The sequence below is a fragment of the Babylonia areolata genome, chromosome 1 (genome assembly GCF_041734735.1).
Source record: "Babylonia areolata isolate BAREFJ2019XMU chromosome 1, ASM4173473v1, whole genome shotgun sequence".
Taxonomy (NCBI): Eukaryota; Metazoa; Mollusca; class Gastropoda; order Neogastropoda; family Buccinidae; genus Babylonia; species Babylonia areolata.
Genome location: NC_134876.1, coordinates 17,758,769 through 17,778,768, shown reverse-complemented (window position 1 = coordinate 17,778,768; position 20,000 = coordinate 17,758,769). Strand labels below are relative to the sequence as shown.

General features: G+C 41.4%; 1 protein-coding gene across 2 annotated transcripts in view; it reads right to left on the bottom strand.

Moving 5' to 3' along the window:
• Positions 1-20,000, bottom strand: part of LOC143280238 (uncharacterized) — a 188,346-nt gene that overhangs the window by 143,547 nt on the left and 24,799 nt on the right. For both annotated transcript variants that reach the window (XM_076584874.1, XM_076584881.1), the window contains exons 2-3: positions 1,491-1,557; positions 567-648 (exon numbers count right to left, since the gene is read on the bottom strand). In XM_076584874.1, the coding sequence (XP_076440989.1) occupies positions 567-648; positions 1,491-1,557 (149 nt within the window). The remainder of the gene's footprint in view (positions 1-566; positions 649-1,490; positions 1,558-20,000) is intronic.

Sequence of the window (20,000 nt, the reverse complement as noted above, 5' to 3'; positions counted from 1 at the left end):
AGATTGAAAGTCCAACGCTTTAACCATTCGGCTATTGCGCTCGTCTAATTTTTCATACCAAGCCCCCTTTCTTTGGAATCAACTTCCTCAGGCTCTCTGTCACTCATCTTTGCTGCAATCTTTCAAATCCAGTCTAAAAACCCACCTTAGTTGATTGTATTTTTGATTGTGTACTATTTACGATTGTGTGCTAAGACTTGTGTGTGTGCATGAGCGTGTGCTTGTGTGTATTGTGGGTGTGTGTGTGGGTGGGGGGGTATGGGGGGGATGGGTGGGGGGGGGGGTGGAGGGGGCAGGTGGGGGGGAATGAATAATTTTTAATAATGTTTGGTATGTTGTGTTCAATTTTTCCTTTTTTAATATTTTCATATGTGTTCTATTTGTAAACATCTAGGCGTTATTTTCAAGATTAGGCGAAAATGCTCATAGTAATAATAATACTGTACTGTACTGTACTGCACTGCACTGCACTGCATTGCATCGCATTCTATTCTATTCTATCACATTGCACTGTGTATGTGAAATTTAGCTACCCGCCCACTTCCAAAACCCTTGAGCATACTGACCTTTGACACACTTTCCGAGCATCCTCCCAGGCCACATACTGGAAGAACACTTTGTAGCACTTTTTCCCAAGCTTTGTCCAACCTATTACCAAACACATCACCAAAAAAAGAGGTTATTAGAACAGAACAGAATATAATGTAATGGAATCAGAATATAATGGAATAAAAAGAAACAAGGAAAATATATGTTTAAAAAAAGGGGGATTATGCTGAAGTAAAACACACTGAAAACATCAGATGAAATAATATAAATGAAACAGAGAATTACACTGATCACCTTACCCCTGTTACACTCTAAGAAACAATACACAAAAGTTTGATGATTTTTTTTTCTTCTTTTTTATTGGGGGGTTGGTGGTGGGGTGGGGATTATTTGTTTGTTTGTTGCAAAACAAGGACAATTCTGTTTAACTCTAATTAACAATTCTGTTAATACAGATGGGTTTATGAATACATGTATCAATCTATCCTTAAACTCAGTTTCAGCCATACTGATTTCCAATACCACTTTAAGATATAGTGATGATTTTGTATTCTTAAGAAAACTGTTTTCTTAACTCTCTCCATACGAACGGCGAAAGAGACGACGTTAACAGCGTTTCACCCCAATTACCACCATCAAAATATTGCAAGCGGAAGGCTCTTATACTGAAGAGGTGAATGTTGACAAAGAATACCACAATTCTGACAACAGAAGCTAAAGGTTGGGTCATTCAGACACCCACTGGACATCCGAAGGGTCTGTGTAGAGGAGAAGAGAGGACTGGCCGTACTGAGTGAGTTAAATCTAGATTTCATATAAAAGAACTCAACGCAGGAAAAATAGATATAATGTGAGTAGGAATGAGAGAAATGCATGTCAATTTTGTTTTTCCTTTTTCCTTTTCATTGTTTTCTTTTGTGTTCGTTCAAGAAGAAACTCACCTTCAGGACATTTTTGCCAGGGTACGGGTTTGTCGTATAATTCCACTTCAAATTCGTAACAAAGAGCCTGCAACAGACAGAAATCAAAATTTTGTTCAACATTTAACTAAGGCTGTGTTGTCTTGATAACAGTTTGAGTTAACACCAGTTCAATGTGTTTAAAACATTAAAAAAAAAAAAAAAAACAAGCAAAAAAAGCCAACAACAACACAGTAAAATGTTTCTAGAAATTGCTGATGTAAACCCTGTAAATAAAGGAGACTAATTATTACAGTTACAAAATTTGCATAATGTCATAGCTGATTCATCTTCCTGTAAAAAAAAAAACCACAACAACAAAAAACAAAAACAGATGCATAACAGCATATCTGAAGTGTATCTAACAAACGAATGAACATTATCACTTGTAGTAACAATACCAGGCTCATACTTCACCAGTATATTTTAGAGTTATGCATGCGTGTGAATGACTGGTGTGAAAGCGCTTTGATTTGTCTCTGGACAAAATTGAGAGCTACATAAATACATGAATTATTGTTATTATCATGGTTATTTTTTTGTCATCGTCATCATCATCATTATCATCATCATAATTTAGGAAGTGACGGAATTCCCACAAGGTACTATATGGTAATGATATCTGATCTCTGAGCGTTGATAAACAGTATCTTTGATGGTTCACATTCCTGCTCATTTCTGGGCATTGTCATAAGCTATTTTCATTCATTACTTCCGTGCCAGTTATAATGAGAGAGATTAATTGATGATGATGATACGGGTGTGTGTGTGTGTGTGTGTGTGTGTGTGTGTGTGTGTGTGTGTGGACATGGTAGTTTGTTCTTCTAAATGGGTGAGTAATATCGGACAAATTTGTATAGAAGCAGAGTATGACTGTGGCTGGGATGCTCAATCTTTCTCAGAGAGGGAATCTTTCAGAAAGAATGTCAACATAGCACTGAAAGATATTTTTTTAACATTTATGGAGATAGGCTCTAGAGGTGAGTCATATATAGTAATAGTAATAATAATAATCATCACCATCATCATAATCAGAAGAAGATCATTATTATTATTATTATTATTATTATTATTATTATTATTATATTATTATTATTATTATTATTATTATAGTAATAAAAGTAATAGATTGTAGATGTTTGTTACATCAAAATTTCAAAAATGATTTTGGCAGAGGAAAATACATAAGGCAAATGCCTGATAGTTACATATCTAACTTCTTTAAACTTCGAAATAGAGAGGCAATGGCATATATGAAAGTGATGGTTATGTAAATGTTATAACATGTCTGTCATTGGGGATGAGTTCCATTTTATAATGGAATGTCCCAAGTATGATCAACTGTGATAAAGATATGTGAATAGAAAATATATCTCTGGAATCTTTTTTTTTTTTTTTTTTTTTTTTTGGTAATAGGCTCAAAAGAGCAGTTCATCTTAGATACCAATAAGATTTTTACAACATGTATTTCACACATTCACCCACCCACCCACCCACCCACCCACACACACACACACACACACAGAAGGTTCTGAGCAAAAGGGTGGGAGAGGAAGGAGAAGGAAGAAGCAGGCAAGATAGAAAAACTGAAGCAGTCAGACGTATGAAACTCACTGACTGACATTTGATTAAAAAAAAAAAATCCTCAGCAACATAAGTGATGACAAGTATGATACTTTATAACCACAACAGCCATTAGCCTGTTTCAACGACACACGGGAACATCATCCAAGACATAGCAGCTTCTCCGCATTTACCCCTCTCTCTAGAAAGGAAACCAGCCGTCCTGTTTGACAGCTCTGTACTTTGTAATAGTTTATTTAACCCCTTGACAGCTCTGTACTTTGTACTAGTTAATTCAACCCCTTGACAGCTCTGTACTTTGTAATAGTTTATTCAACCCGTTGACAGCTCTGTATTTTGTAATAGTTTATTTAACCTCTTGACAGCTCTGTACTTTGTAATAGTTTATTCAACCCCTTGACAACTCTGTACTTTGTAATGGTTTATTCAACCTCTTGACAGCTCTGTACTTTGTAATAGTTTATTCAACCCCTTGACAGCTCTGTACTTTGTAATAGTTTATTTAACCCCTTGACAGCTCTGTACTTTGTAATAGTTTAACCCCTTGACAGCTCTGTACTTTGTAATAGTTTAGTTAACCCCTTGACAGCTCTGTACTTTGTATAGTTTAGTTAACCCCTTGCCAGCTCTGTGCTTTGTAATAGTTTATTCAACCCCTTGCCAGCTCTGTACTTTGTAATAGTTTATTCAACCCCTTGACAGCTCTGTACTTTGTAATAGGTAATTCAACCCCTTGACAGCTCTGTACTTTGTAATAGTTTATTCAACCCGTTGACAGCTCTGTATTTTGTAATAGTTTATTTAACCTCTTGACAGCTCTGTACTTTGTAATAGTTTATTCAACCCCTTGACAACTCTGTACTTTGTAATGGTTTATTCAACCCCTTGACAGCTCTGTACTTTGTAATAGTTTAGTTAACCTCTTGACAGCTCTGTACTTTGTAATAGTTTAGTTAACCCCTTGACAGCTCTGTACTTTGCAATAGTTTATTCAACCCCTTGACAGCTCTGTACTTTGTAATAGTTTAGTTAACCCCTTGGCAGCTCTGTACTTTGTAACAGTTTAGTTAACCCTTTGACAGATCTGTACTTTGTAATAGTTTATTCAACACCTTGACTGCTGCTGATGAACATGCTTGTCAGTGAAGGGTTGTCATCATTAACTGATGCAAAACTGAGATGACAGGTATGGTGTATCAGTCACCATTTTGAATGTGGACTTCTCCTTTTTGGCAGTGCATTACTTTTTTTCAGTAAAATCAATCATAACATCACTGATAACTACACAGAAATTATTAACTCTCTCCATACGAACGGCGAAAGAGACGACGTTAACACCGTTTCTCCCCAATTACCACCATCAAAATATTACAAGCGGAAGGCTCTTACACTGAAGAGGTGAATGTTGACAAAGAATACCACAATTCTGACGACGGAAGCTAAAGGTTGGGTCATTGAGGCACCCACTGGACATCCGAGGGGTCTGTGTAGAGGAGAAGAGAGGACTGGCCGTACTGAATGAGTTAAACTACCTTGCAAAGTCTTGCCACACAGGTTTCATTTCATCACGGATCAAACAACTATAATGGGTTAAAAGCACCGCATCCAACCTCAGAGCACCTGAAATGTTGGGCTATTATTTTTCCCCCCCTTATCCAATACACAGCACAGCATGCTGCCCTGCATTCTTCTTCACTGGCTTACTTCACAGAAAGAAGCGAAAAACCCAAGTACATGTCAAAACTGCACACGCTGGTGGGTGTGTTGGACGCATTGCTGTTATCGGTTATATCTTGATGTCTTCATGTACGGATCTTCATGTACGGTTTCTTTCCCATATTTGAGAGGTTTATGGGCACACACGTGTATCTGTGATGGTTTGGGGAAAATGCTCTTGTGATGCTGACAGCTGAATGTTGCACACAGTGAAGGGAATAAGAACTCAAGACCCCCTCATAAATGATCTGAGGGGATTAGTTTAGCTGGTTTTTATACCTCAGGATCAGAATAGGAGGGCACACAAGCATTTACATAATTACTAGGCTCCATATATATTCTATGTGGAGTGATGGCCTAGAGGTAACGCGTCCACCTAGGAAGCAAGAAAATCTGAGCGCGCTGGTTCGAATCACGGCTCAGCCGCCAATATTTTCTGCCCCTCCACTAGACCTTGAGTGGTGGTCTAGACGCTAGTCATTCGGATGAGACGATAAATCGTGGTCCCGTGTGCAGCATGCACTTAGCGCACGTAAAAGAACCCACGGCAACAAAAGGGTTGTTCCTGGCAAAATTCCGTAGAAAAATCCACTTCCATAGGAAAAAAACAAATAAAACTGCACGCAGGAAAAATACAAAAAATGGGTGGCGCTGTAGTATAACGACGTGCTCTCCCTGGGGAGAGCAGCCCGAATTTCACACAGAAATGTGTTGTGATAAAAAGAAATACAAATATAATACAAATACAAATATCCGTAGAGAGCCTATCAATACAAATCATAATTTGGCTCATCATCTGAAGCAAACGTTTGTCTAATCAAGCATTGTGTGCTGGAAACCGTACAAAACTCATGTCTATGTGAAACAGCCCGTGTCGATGGACAATTCATTGTCATACGATCATGATACAGATCTATCAGAGCTTCAAACCTCCCCTGCTTCAATACTTAACAGCTTCGATAAATCGGAACAAAATCACCAAATGCATTTTCCAGTGAAATATATATATTCATTCCGGACAAGTCCAGTTCTTTTGTCAAAATCATGATCATGGGATTGGACGCCGTCTTCTTAGGAACACAGACCATTACACTACTGTGGGCATTAGAATACCAGCAAGCACGAGCACAAGGGCAAGCCATTGAATTCAGTTAATAGTCCCTCTAGTTTTTCCTCAGAACTATAAATTCCTCTTTGGAACTCCCTACCAGCCACAGTTGTTGAAGCTCCTTCATTGTTTGGCATCCTTTAAGCAGGAGCTCCACAAACTATCATTTTAGTTTACTATTCTCTCCCTGCAAGTAGGATCTGCGAAGGGTGGGACTGCGCCGGTTGGGACCGCTACGGCACCCGGATTGGCCTCTCTGGAGACGTGAAAAGCATGGCACTCTCTTTCCTTTTCCTTTACTGTGTTTCTACGAACCCGGTTTCCTTTGATTTCTTTTCAGTTGTGATTTATTTTGAGTTTCCTCATAAGCGCACTTACAACGCTGTATAATAATCAAAACTGATGGCACCGTGTGTAGCCTATTGATTCAGATTCAGATTCCACGGCTAACATAGATCTGGATCTAAATTCCATTTTCAAACTTCTGCTGCCACGGCTTTGATAGATCGTAACAAATACTCCATGCAAAATCTGAGGCGCGCTCTTTGATGTCAGTTTTCACAATCATGCTGAAGTGGGGTCAATAGATCTGTTGCAGCATTTTCGAGCTGAGATCTGGTAAAATGGAAGGAGATGGTTGCAGGGGGCATCGAGCTCTTCCATCATGACCGCCACAGTATCGTGACCCCTTCTTTGCATATGACCTCGGAGAGCTCCGACAATATTCAAAATACACTGTTTATTGTCCTTTACTCAAGTCTTGAACTCTACGAACAGAGAATAAATTGCACACACACGCACGTACGTAGGCGCACGCACGCACACACACACGCGCGCGCGCGCGCGCACACTCAGAGAGAGAGAGAAAGAAAAGGGGTGGGAGTGGAAGTAGGGGAGTTCGTAGCTTCAACAGATAAGGTGTGTGTGTGTGTGTGTGTGTGTGTGTCTGCGTGTGTGTGTGACCGTGCCGATGTCCTCAGCTGCCACAGTGTGGCAGTCCCTGCCAAATGCCTGGCGGCTGACGCTGACATTTTACAATGTCATGGGCAATTATTATGTCCTCTGTAGCCTCTGTGTGTGTGTGTGTGTTTGTGTGTGACACAAGAGAAAGAGAGAGAGAGAGAGAACAATGAAGGAAAGAAACGATAAATACGTCAATCCACATTGCCTGCATTATGCTTCATACCTGAATCTGATGTTTTTTTTAAAATCACATAAAAAAAATTTAAAAAATGTAGGCCAACTTAGCTTTTCTTATTCCCCATGTGCATATTAAATACATAAACGCCTTAATCTAGGCGCGCGCGCATGTGTGTGTGTGTGTGTGTGTGTGTGTGTGTGTACGAAATTATTCATATTAACGCCAAAATGTTAATTTTAAAAAAGTGTGGAGAAATAAAAGACTCCAAAGTCCTCGTGGGTGGTCGGCAAGTGTGATTATTATCAAAATTTTTCTTTTTCTTTTTTCTTTTTTTTTTTTTAACCTCACCACCATTTTTTTTCTTTCTTTTTTCCCCCCGCAAACCGCTTTACCAAGTCAACTACCTTTTCCACATGGAGATAAAAGTCACCCCCGCCATTCCGTTCTGCCCAGCTTCTAAGGCATGTAAAAAATAAAAATAAAAAAAAATAAAAAAGATGAAACCACCCATGCAGTAATTAAGCAGCCTTGCTGGTCAGGCCACGTTGAGCTATCGGGGTGAGGATCTAGGTTGAGGGCAACTACACGGGGCTTCGTCCACACGTACAGTTGGACAACCTGATTGCAAATCTCAAGGCGTCGAAATGGCCCATTTGGGGGGTGGGGAGGTGGGGGGGGGGCGAGGGGGGCTGTCGTGCTGTTTTACGGGTGGATGGGGAGGAGCGGGGGGGAGAGTGGAAGGGGTGAGAGAGAGAGAGAGAGAGAGAGAAGACAGTTATTTTGGGTGACGCTTTTTTCGGGATAGAGACAGGGGAGAGACTACACACACACACACACACACACACACACAGGAGGGGAGGGGGACTGTTATGGGGTGATGCTTTTCTTTGGGCAGAGAGAGAGAGAGAGATTGAGCCAGGGAAGAGACAGAGAGGGAGGCAGGGGAGGGAGGAGGGTAAAAGACCCAGAGAGGAGAACGGACAGAGAGAAAGTGAAAGAAAGACAGAGAGAAAGAGGGAAGGAGACAGAGACTGACAAAGAGAGAATGAGAGAAATTGACCACACACACACACACACACACACACACACACACACAAACCCAACGTCACCAATGACAAACAGAGGAAATCAACATTACTCATTATCATTAATTAATGGAAAGGCCATGAGTGGCTCTGCTGACGTCAAGTAGTGTAAAACGTGTCAAGAAGGCCCCGCCAGGGCTGGACTGTGCACTGCAGGGAACCCGAACTGTCTGTCCTGTCGGCAGTGTGCGTGCACTGTGAACTTTGTTCCGCGTTCTTCTCGCCATGCTTCGAACAGTCCATGCGGACATCCTGCACTTCGTTTTAAACAATGACCTCACCCTCTTTTTCCCCGTTCACATGTAACAATATCCACAGTGTCTGTTTGTGTGGCTTTGTTGTTGTTGTTTTTGTTTTATTTATTAGTTTTTGTTGTTGTTGTTTGTTGGGTTTTTTTGTTTTTTGTTTTGTTGTTGTCTTTTGGTTGTTGTTGGGTTTTTTGTGGGTTTGTGTGTGTGTGTGTGTGTGTGTGTGTGTGTGTGTGTGTGTGTGTGTTTGGGTTGTTTTGTTTTTGTTTTTTGTTTTTTTACAGCAACAACAACAAATACTACTACTAGTAATACTTCTACTACTCAGCATACATAATCTTGAATATATACTTGGAAGGATATACACATCGTCAACACACACATACACACATCTGTGTGCATGCACACGGTTGGATATATATATATATATATATATATATATATATATAGAGAGAGAGAGAGAGAGAGAGAGAGAGAGAGAGAGAGAGAGAGAGAGAATCATTATCAGATAGATATCATGGTATGGGTAGCTTGCGAGAAAGCGTGACTGAGGACCATCGAGACATTCCAGTCATTGACCTTATCTCAGTTGTTCCAGCTCACACAGCCTTTGCATTCTCAGTGCATGCGAGCATGCACCCAAACCACCTCAAGCCCTGGAGCCAGTTGCATTGCTGGGACGGAAGAGCCTACCTCGTATGGTCGTAACCCGCTAATTAACTGGGTGCAGTACGGAACTGACCAATGGCGTAGTTCGGCCAACGTAGGCATTTTTAGTCACGTGTAACTGTCAAAAAGTTAGAACCAAGCAATGCAACTGGCTTCCCAGGTGTGCAAACTCACCACTACAGACGAGTAAGATGTTTACGCTATGAGCGAGTGTCACGTTTGACCAAACTGCCAGAGTGCGTGCTTGCCTTCTGGGCATGCTGGTCATCAGCTTTCACGATTCCCAGCCGATATTTATCATGATCTGTAGAACCAGTGCCTCAGGTCGCCATGATGTCGTGTCAAGTCTTTCACAGGGAATTTTGTGCACTGATCACTATATATATAAGTCTTCTGTGGATGCCGGTGAGAATGCTCGGAAACAAAACACGTGGTGTGACCTTACCCAAGCAAGTCAGGGCGAGATGAGAGATTCCCGTGCAGTGCAGATTTCTCAATGTCTGTCACCATGTCTGTCTGACAGTTAAGAGTCATGGTATCTCTTTATGAACAATATAAACCAAAAAACAAAAAAACAAACAAAAAAAACCCCAAAAAACAGTATCTGGAAAAAGATCACTGACACCAATATGGGTTTCAAAGGCACCACATGGCTTCATGCACGCGTTCACGTGAAGTAAGTACGGTTCCACTGACATGTCAAAAAGGCGCATTAACCCCACTGACTGATGCTGACAAGTATAATAATAATAATAATGATGATAATAATAATAATATGATTATTGATTATCATCATCATCATCATCATAATCATGTACATTCATATAGCGCCCTTTCCCTCTCTAAGGGTTCTGGGCGCTTTGCATGAAAGAAAAAAGTTACAAATTACATGAATCATTCATTACCACTCTTTAACAATAATAATAATAATGGATACTTATAAAGCACACTGTCCAGGAATCTGCTCTGGTGCTTTACAAAAACGCTTTTGTTAACATAAAACATTACATCAATGTTACATACACACACCCACACAACACACACACACACACACACACACACACACACACACACACACACACAATGCATACATACATTTTAACATACATGTTTATCTAACAGCTACCCTAACACATACGCACACAAGGGAACTTCTAGGAACTATTTTAACGGGTAGGACACTGTAACGGGATAGCGAATGTAAAGGGGTAGGGACTGTACTGAAAGGGGTGGGGGACTGTTTTAGAAGTGTTGGGCACGCTGAAGAGATAGGGATTGTGAAGGGCTTGGGGATTTTAAAAGGGAAGGGGGACTATAAAGGGGTAGAGGACCGTAAAGGGGTAGGGGGGGGGGGGGGTTAAAATAAAGGGGATATGGGGTTGTAAAGAGGTAGGGGCGTGAAGTGACTCCCATTGTACGTTACGCTGTTGTGCTGTGTGGTGTCGGGTTGTTGGGGGCGTGACGCTTTAATGGCTTTCTGCACGCGTCCTCACCATATATATGTGTACACCACTCCGCGTGCTGGGTATGCTCGTGCTTTGACTGAAGAGTTTTTGAGGGGGAATAATCAGCGACCTGTTCACAGTGGTGAAAGCCGAAACTTACCGTGACAAAAAATAAATAAATAAATAAACCCCAACGGAACTGGTAAGGTGACCCAGATTGGCGCGATGCATGAACTTTGCTCATAAATAATTGTATGTGTCACCAAAAAATCAGCAAACTATGTAAGCCTCTCTCTCTCTCTCTCTCTCTCTCTCTCACACACACACACACACACACACACACACACACACACACACACTTATCGAGCAAAAAAGATTACATGGACAATTGTGAAGTCATCGAAAACTAGAAAAGAAAAGATGGATAGCATGCACCATTTAAAATCCTTTCAATATAAACCAGTAAGATAAATAATGAAATTCGAACTTCCATTATCTTCTGAAAAAGAACAACAAAAAACACACACCTAGAATGATGAACAGTTAGGGTTGGGCTTATCATCATTGACATCATTTTATCTCTCAAGTCCTGTGTCAGTCAGTACATCGGCTGTAATTCTGTTTCTACTTGTTTCACTTATTATTTCATTATCTTTTGCATTTCATTCCAGCTCGTGTTCTTTTATTTCTAAACCACAGCCAATCCATTGACAATAACCAGTATTGAGCCCAGTTATAAGCTTTGCTTGTTGTGCTCTGACTCATATGTAATACAGCTGCTTTGGTGATGTTTCTGTGGAATAAAATTTGTTTGAAACAATTCTGTTTTGTGATGTGGTGTTCAGTTGTTCAGTCCTGGATTGCTCTGCCTTTGTTTTGGGGGGCTTTTTAAAAAAAAAAATTAAATAAGAATTCTCTTTTAATCAATCCCCTCGTGGTCATGCCAAGACAGAGGCAAAGCCAAAGTAAAACGAACCAGTTTCTGCAGAATCCACGAACTTTTTTTTTCATATAAAAAATCTGGCCAACTTAAACTCTTCCCTTTTCCATTTCAATCGTGCTTAACAGGTAATCCGCCAGTTGAGAAAAACGTTGAGTCAACAACTGAAGACAGCAACAGTACCATTATACAGGCAGTGAAGGCACAAGAAGCAAGCGAACAGCCGGAAAGGGGAGAGATTCAAGATTCAAGATGGTTTATTCATGTATAGGCCTAGGCCCCTTATGAAGGGGAATGTGAATATTATTTTACAAACAATACATCACGACACTGTGAGCATCAATAAACACAGTCAAACAAAAATATACCTGCGTTACAGTTCAATATGTAGAACAATAAAATAAATTATATATATAAAAAAATTTTTTTTAATAAAACAAAAGCAAAAAAAACCCCCCACACACAAAAGAAAACAAACAGCGTTTTAACGAAGTAGCCACTTCTCTGAATTTGAAAGCTTTGTATAAAAATAGAGAAAATTTGCGAACAACTTCAAAGGAAGTAAATGACATCAGTAAGTTCAATTTAAACAAGGTAGGTTTACTATAATATTTAGGCTGAATAAACTCCTCTCGAATGTTCCTTAAAGCTGGACAGCAAAGAACAAAGTGTATCTCATTTTCTTGTGATTCTTTACATAATGGACAGGTCAGATCACTGTCGATACATGTTCTGTATCTGTAGTGATGGACCGCTAATTCTGTAATACCTAATCTATATCTTGTCGTCATATATTTTAAATGTCTATCCATATTCAACACTAAGTAAGGTTTCAGATCAGAGAGAGAGAGAGAGAGAGAGACGGACATCGTTTTATTGCCATTGACAATACTGTCCTTTGGCAAGGGGGACAATGTTAGAACAAAAGATTAACGGCGGTTTACAGAGAAACTGACACATTGAAAAGAGTTAAAAAGAAAAAAAAAAGAAAATCAACGACAAACATCAAGTACAACAACAACAGCAAAATAATATACAACATATTGCTAAGATTAAAAAAAATAAATAAATAAATAAAATAAACAAATAAGGAAAAATAAAAAAGCTCGACCATCCAACTTTCTACAAAGTCATTCAGAATTATAAACTGTGGAAGTGACATCAGGGTAACAGTATTTTTCGATAACTATAAGGGTTCCGAAGTTAATGTCTTTTTCCGACAATTCCAATCTAGGGCGATTAATTTTGCTGGTGATCTTATTCCGAGAGAGAGAGAGAGAGAGATTTCAGGGACAGGGTACAGTACAGAAAGATGGGGAGATTTCGGAGAGTGGATGGGATATATAAAATCCTAATTACACAGAGAAAGAGGAAGGGCGTTTACAGCAAACTGTCTCGTGACAGGCTGGCGCATGTTCGGGTTACGAAGGGCCACTGACAAAACGGTGGAGAATGGTCGCTTGGCAAGCAAGCGACGTGCTGGCTGAGATAATGTATCATCACTTCACCCGACAAACCCCGCATCACTTTTTTTACCTCGCTCCACAAGGAGTTTTAAGGGTGTACGTATAATTTTTTATGTGCGTGAGAGAGAGAGAGAGAAGGTTGGGGGGGGGGGGGGGTTGGGTGAGTGGTGGTGGTCCATGGGGTGGCGGGAACGCTCCACCTTACAAATTAATGGTCATGTAACTCCAGGAACGTGCAAACTTCCTTGTGGAAAACTCGTACAGTGGACAACGGAACTCTGCATAGTGTGTCTGAGGATTTTAACTCTCTCTCTCTCTCTCTCTCTCGCCCCTCACACACACACACACACACACACACACACACATTCTCACCCGAGATAACCTTAACCACAAGCGAACTCTTTCCCCTGCCTATGAAACGCCAGTATTTCTTCTGCTTAGAGTCAGTGTGACGTTACAGTTTTAAAGATAAACAAAGCTGGTGCAATGCAAATAAACTCGACCATTCAATCAGTCCTTTATATTTGTTTTTTTCGTTCGTTCACTCAAAGGCAATCTTTTTTTTGTGGGGTAGTGCGACTGAGTGTGTGTTTTTTGTTGTTGTTGTTTTTTGTTTTTGCTTTTTTTCTCTTTTTTTTTGTTTGGTTTTTGTTTTGTTTTGTTTTTTTGTTTTTTTCCTCCGTCAGTTTATGACGTACAAACAAAGCAAATGTCTGTGAAGATCAGGTTGTGCTATACACTGCCATGTTTTAATATGTATGCTCAGTTGTCTGCATAACGTGTGTCTTGCATAATTCAACGCCTCAAGGCGTTTTTAGCACTCCCCCCCCCCCCCCCCCCCCCTCCGAAACTTCAGTGTTAACGCGAGCTAGGGGAAAAAAAATGCGCGAGATAAAGTGTCGTGGTGCACTGAAGTTGAAACGCGTGCAAATCGCATTAATTATACATTTTAATTGCGCCTGGAAGCGCGGTCTCCTCCTGTGTTTTTCCTGTTTCTACATTCTTTCACTTTGCTTTATTCATTCATTGTATTTGCGTACCGGTTGTGGAAGGGTGTGTCTTTTGAGATAAGCTACATAACTTCCCTTGTTTGTTCCGCGGGTCATATCTGCCGTGCATGTGATTTCCTGTGCAGTGTTTGCGTGTTTGTGTTTCAGTTACACGTGTGAATACATGAATGCAGTAATAACTGGGTTGTGTTTGAGCAGCGTGACCTTGTGTGCGTTCGCACACGAATCTAATCGCTTCTTTTTAATGTATATATATATAATTTTATATATATATATATATATATATATATATTAATCAATGCTAATTCAAATGTGGCTCTCTAACTCAGAATGGATCTAGACTACAGTCTTTGACGGGTTTCTATTTTATACCCCCCCACCCCCACCCCACCCCCCCACCCCCGCCCCCCCAGCCTCTTTGTTTTAAATACTTTGCAAAGTTATTTTGAAATAATGGAGAGTTACCAGTGCCTGTTTTCCTCCAACACACACACACACACACACACACACACACACACACACACATATATATATACACACACACACACACACACACACACACACACACACACACACACATACACCAATGGCCAAAATTGAATGCTTCATTGTTTGACACGTTTCGAATGAACTCTTCCATGATCCGGATACTGATTCTGATCCTGAAGATGATGAAACAGAGCATCCCAACAGTGGGACAATGTGCAAATAAACGGAACTCTGCCCGTTATCAAAATGGCTTTACCACAATGATATTCGGATTTCGGGGAAACAACAATTGTCAGCGTTTGACCCTGAGTGACGCTGGCATCTCTAGAGGAGCGTCTCACTACAGCCAGGCCCATGATGTGGGTACATACAATAATTATAATTAATATGTCGGCAGACAAGACCTGTCACTGGTCTGGTTTTCAACACCCATGAAAACTGCCACAGCAACGTTGGATCCTCCCATATGGTGAAAAGCTGCACGCCCTGCAATTTGTGCAGTGCTGAAAGAGTTTTAACGCATACAGGGAGGAATTTGCGCAGTGCTGAAATAAACCGTTTTAACTCACTCAGTACGGCCAGTCCTCTCTTCTCCTCTACACAGACCCCTCGGATATCCAGTGGGTGTCTGAATGACCCAACCTTTAGCTTCCGTCGTCAGAATTGTGGTATTCTTTGTCAACATTCACGTCTTCAGTATAAGAGCCTTCTGCTTGCAATATTTTGATGATGGTAATTGGGGTGAAACGCTGTTAACATCGACTCTTTCGCCGTTCGTATGGAAAGAGTTAACACCGACAGGGGGCAATGTGTGCACTGCTGAAAGAGTTTTAACCCAGACAGAAGGCAATGTGTGCAGTGCTGAAATAAACCACTTTAACTCAGACAGGGAGCAATTTGTGCACTGCTGAAACAAACCATTTTAACTCAGACAGGGAGCAATTTCTGCAGTGCTGAAATAAACCGTTTTAACCCATACAGGGAGCAATTTGTGCAGTGCTGAAATAAACCGTTTTAACTAAGACAGGGAGCAATTTGAGCAGCGCTAAAATAAACCGTTTTAACCCGGACAGTGAGCAATTTAAGCAGTGCTGAAATAAACCATTTTTATCCGGACAAGGAGCAATTTGTACAGTGCTGAAATAAACCGTTTTAACCCGGACAGGGAGCAATTTGTGCAGTGTTGAAATAAACCATTTTAACCCGGACATGGAGCAATTTACGCATTGCTGAAATAAACTGTTTTAACGCGGACAGGAAGCAATGTACGCAGTGCTGAAATAAACTGTTTTAACCCAGACAGGGAGCAATTTGTACAGCACTAAAATAAACCATTTTGACCCAGAGATGGAGCAAGTCGGGGAGCAATTAGTGTGGTGCTGAAATAAAACGTTTTATCCAAGTCAGGGAGCAATTTGTGTGGTGCTGTAATAAACTGTTTTAACCAAGACCAGGAGTAATTTGTGCATTGCTGAAATAAACCATTTTAATCGAGACTGGGAGCAATTTGTGCAGTGCTGAAATAAACCATTTTAAACCGGACAGGGAGCAATTTACGCAGTGCTGAAATAAACCGTTTTAACCTTGACTAGGAGCAATTTGTGCAGCGCTGAAATAAACCATTTTAACCCGGACAGTAAGCAATTGTGCAGTGCTGAAATAAACCATTTTAACCCGGACAGGGAGAAATTTCTGCACTGCTGAAATAAACTGCTTTAACCAAGACAGGGAGCAATTTGTGCAACGGATGTTTCCAGTGTGTCTGGCCTTTTGTGTTTATCTTCCGCTGTTCATTTCCGGCGTAGCAGCTTAGTCGCATCCCCGTTGGTTTTTACCCCCCAGGGTGAAATCGGGCTAGCCCAGATTAGCCCCGGAGGCTATGTAGACTAACCAGGAATGACTTCAGGGTATGCTTCAACTCGTCAGAACTACCCTCCTCATGGATTTGACCCATCCCCCATCGTAATGGATGCGAGGGTCATTCTTGGCTAGCTTGAAATGACCCGAGGGGTTGAATTTGGCCCAGTTACAATCAATGCATGCTTTCAAAATACAACTCTTCTGTGTTTGCTTCCGTTAACTCGGTTAAGTTATAACAAAGAGAATAGGGAGGGGGTGTTGGGGGGATGGGGAGGGGGGGGGGGTCCATAAAGTCTCGCCCAGACCGACTAACCTTCCTTTTCCAACAGTTTGACTAAACCCATAGATAGGGGGCAATTTCCAGTTAGGGGGTAGGGGAGGTCGATCATAACTAGCCACAAACGAAACCGGGGGATTCCAGACTAGCCTATAAAGATCCCGGGGTAAAATTCAGCAGGGAGAGGTCTGAAGCTGTTACACCGGTCATATCCACACTGCCTGGGGGTGCGTCAGCGTATTTCCTTTCTGCAAAACGTGTGCATGATAAGAAGCAACAAACTGAATGCTTTTGAGGAACTGTGATGCGTCTGGGCACACATGGCATATCCCATTTCTGTAAAACGTAAGCACGACAGGCATACACAGCAACAAATGGAATACTTTTGTCGAAGTATCTTGCTTCTGCATGCAAATGTTATAGTCAATTTCTACAAAACGTGTAGTCCTACGCAACAAATGGAATACTTTTGTTTGTGCATTGCGTTGCGCATGAATGTGATGTTCCATTTCCGCAAAAAAGCGTATCACTATATGAAGCAACAAATGTATTGCGTTTGAAGATGTGTGTTGTGTTTGCGTGGAAATGCAATAGCGGCATGTTCTTGTCCGTCAAAACGCGCTGCAGACATAGACATACGCACAGCACGTGCTTATATAAAGAAGGCTCAGTGTCGGCGATGTCTTGTCTTGTGTGTGACGTATACAAACACAAGGTAAACAGGAGTGTCTGAGGATTACACAATTTGCCCACGATGTAAATAGCCCAGACATGATGTAAACACAGCAGGGTAAAGTACGCTACAGGCCTACCTGTGATGCCGTGATCAGGCTGTGTGGGCTACACGCCATGAGTCTAAACACAGCGTGCACTTTTATTCTGACTACCTCAGCACGATGCTCTATATTTAAATCCCTCTTTCCATCCCAGAACATCCGTGTGCCTTGAAGTGACTCATGAAGCCTTTGACGTCATAATTATATTACGCGCAAAGTCGCGAGATATTTATGTGCGGATCCAGAGCATGAGAAACAGAATGCGGTGCTAACAGCGAAGCAAAAACTACATCCTTCCTTAGTAAGGAAGGTGTGCAGGCCCATTTTCGTCAGATTTTCGTCCGGGTTCCCAGGCTCTAACGTTGCCGAAAAGTTGTCCGAACAAAAGCAGTGCATACTCAAAGAAGCCAGTTACGGTGGTGGGCTGCCCATGCCGTCATATGACCTATACCTACTTCTCGCTCTGCGACTGTGAGCGACGAAACGTCCACCACAAAAGCGGGCTGCACACCCTCCCTGGTGTCAAGGTGAACGGGGAAGGAACAACCAGGGACTGGGCGGCTCTCCATCGGCATTGCACATGGCAGGGTGTTCGTCATTTGCGGTAATCAGATCGACCTGCGGCATTTCCTGGAGGCTGCCTTGGCCACAGATTGCTTGTATTGTCAGGCCTTGTGTCCTCTCATTACGATCAGTTATCAACTTCACCCACATAATTACTACTGATCTTTGTATTCGATAGATCATCCGTCACGACTGTTTTGCATTCTATTGAATTATGTTGTGTTATAGTACTTTTTGTCACAACAGATTTCTGTGTGAAATCCTTGCTGCTCTCGTCATCATCATCATGATCATCATCATGATCATCACCATCATCCTTCTTCTGATGATGATGATTATTATTACTACTCCTCCTCCTCCTCCTCCATCCCCTCTTCCTACTACTACTATTATTGTTATTGCTGTTGTTGTTTGTTAATACAATTATTTTTCAGTGTTCTTGTTCTTGTTAAGATCATGACAATGACGGCAACAACTGACCTATAGATAAATCCTTTCTTTCATTTTTCTTTCTTTCTTTCTTTCTTTTTTTTTCAACTCTGCTTGCCAAAGGACAGTGTGTGGGACTGAAAATGAAGGAGTCCCAGAGGGAAGAGACAATTCACGCACAGTTCAACAATAGGGGATCAGATGAAAAGCTACACTGAAAATGAATTAAATAAATAAATGATTAAAAAAAAAAAAAAGTAAATAGACAGATAAATAAAATTTTAAAAATCTCCTCTTCCTCCTTCTTCTCCTTCTTCATCTCATCCTCTTGCTTCTTCTTTTTCTTCTTCTTCTTCTCCTCCCCCTCCTCCACTTTCTCCTCCTCCTCCTCCTCCTCCTCCTCCTCTTCTTCTTCTTCTTCTTTTCCTCCTCCTCCTTCTTCGCCCTTAAACCTGTGACGGGTGCAATAACCGAGTGGTTAAAGCGTTGGACTTTCAATCCCGGGTTCGAATCTCGATAACAGCGCCTGGTGGGTAAAGGGTGGAGATTTTTCCGATCTCCCAGGACAACATAATAATATGTGCGAACCTGCTTGTGCCTGAACCCCCTTCGTGTGTATACGCAAGCAGATCAAATATGCACGTTGAAGATCCTCTTGTCTATGTCAGCGTTCGGTGGGCTGTGGAAACAAGAACACACTCAGCATGTACAACCCCGAAAACGCAGTATGGCTGCCTACATGGCGGGGTAAAAACGGTCATGTACGTAAAAGCCCACTCGTGTAGTAGTGAACGAAGAAGAAGAAGACGCAGTGCATACCGAAAGAGAGACAAGAAAAAAAGAGGAGGGAGGAGTACAATAACGTTTTCCAACGTACAAAAAAGTATGAAAACGAACATCAAAACGTGATTTTACTCTTTTTTTTCTTTGTGTGTGTGTGTGTGTGTGTGTGTGTGTGTGTGTGTGTGTGTGTGTGTTCTCAAAAAAGAGACACATACAATTACTCCATGTAAATTAGAAAGTGCTCACAACCAGCCCAACGATTCATCGTAATTCGTGAAATCGTTTAACATAACTTCAACAGTATCAACAAGTTACCTGCCACCAAGTACTTTTCACACATACAGAGAGAGAGAGAGGGAGGGGTGGGGGGGTGGGGGTGGGGGGCTCAACAACTCGAAATGACAAATCGCGCTGGGGAGGAAAGGAAGGTGGTGATCAATGAATAAGTAACAGGAAGAAAGAAATGTAACCGTACCAGTCGCCGAAAGGTCAATATAGGTCACACCATGTGGAGTTATGGCCTAGAGGTAACGCGTCCGCCCTGGAAGCGAGAGAATCTGAGGGCGCTGGTTCCAATCACGGTTCAGCCGCCGATATTTTCTCCCCCTCCACTAGACCTTGAGTGGTGGTCTGGACGCTAGTCATTCGGATGAGACGATAACCGAGGTCCACGTCAACAAAAGGGTTGTTCCTGGCAAAATTCTGAAGAAAAAATCCACTTCGATAGAAAAAACAAATAAAACTGCACGCAGGAGAGAAAAAAAAGTGTGGCACTGTAGTGTAGCGACGCGCTTTCCCTGGGGAGAGCAGCCCGAATTTCACACAGAGAAAGCTGTTGTGATATATAGAAATACCGAGAAAAAAAAAGAAAAAAAAAATTCACGAAGACTCCCTAATGCACC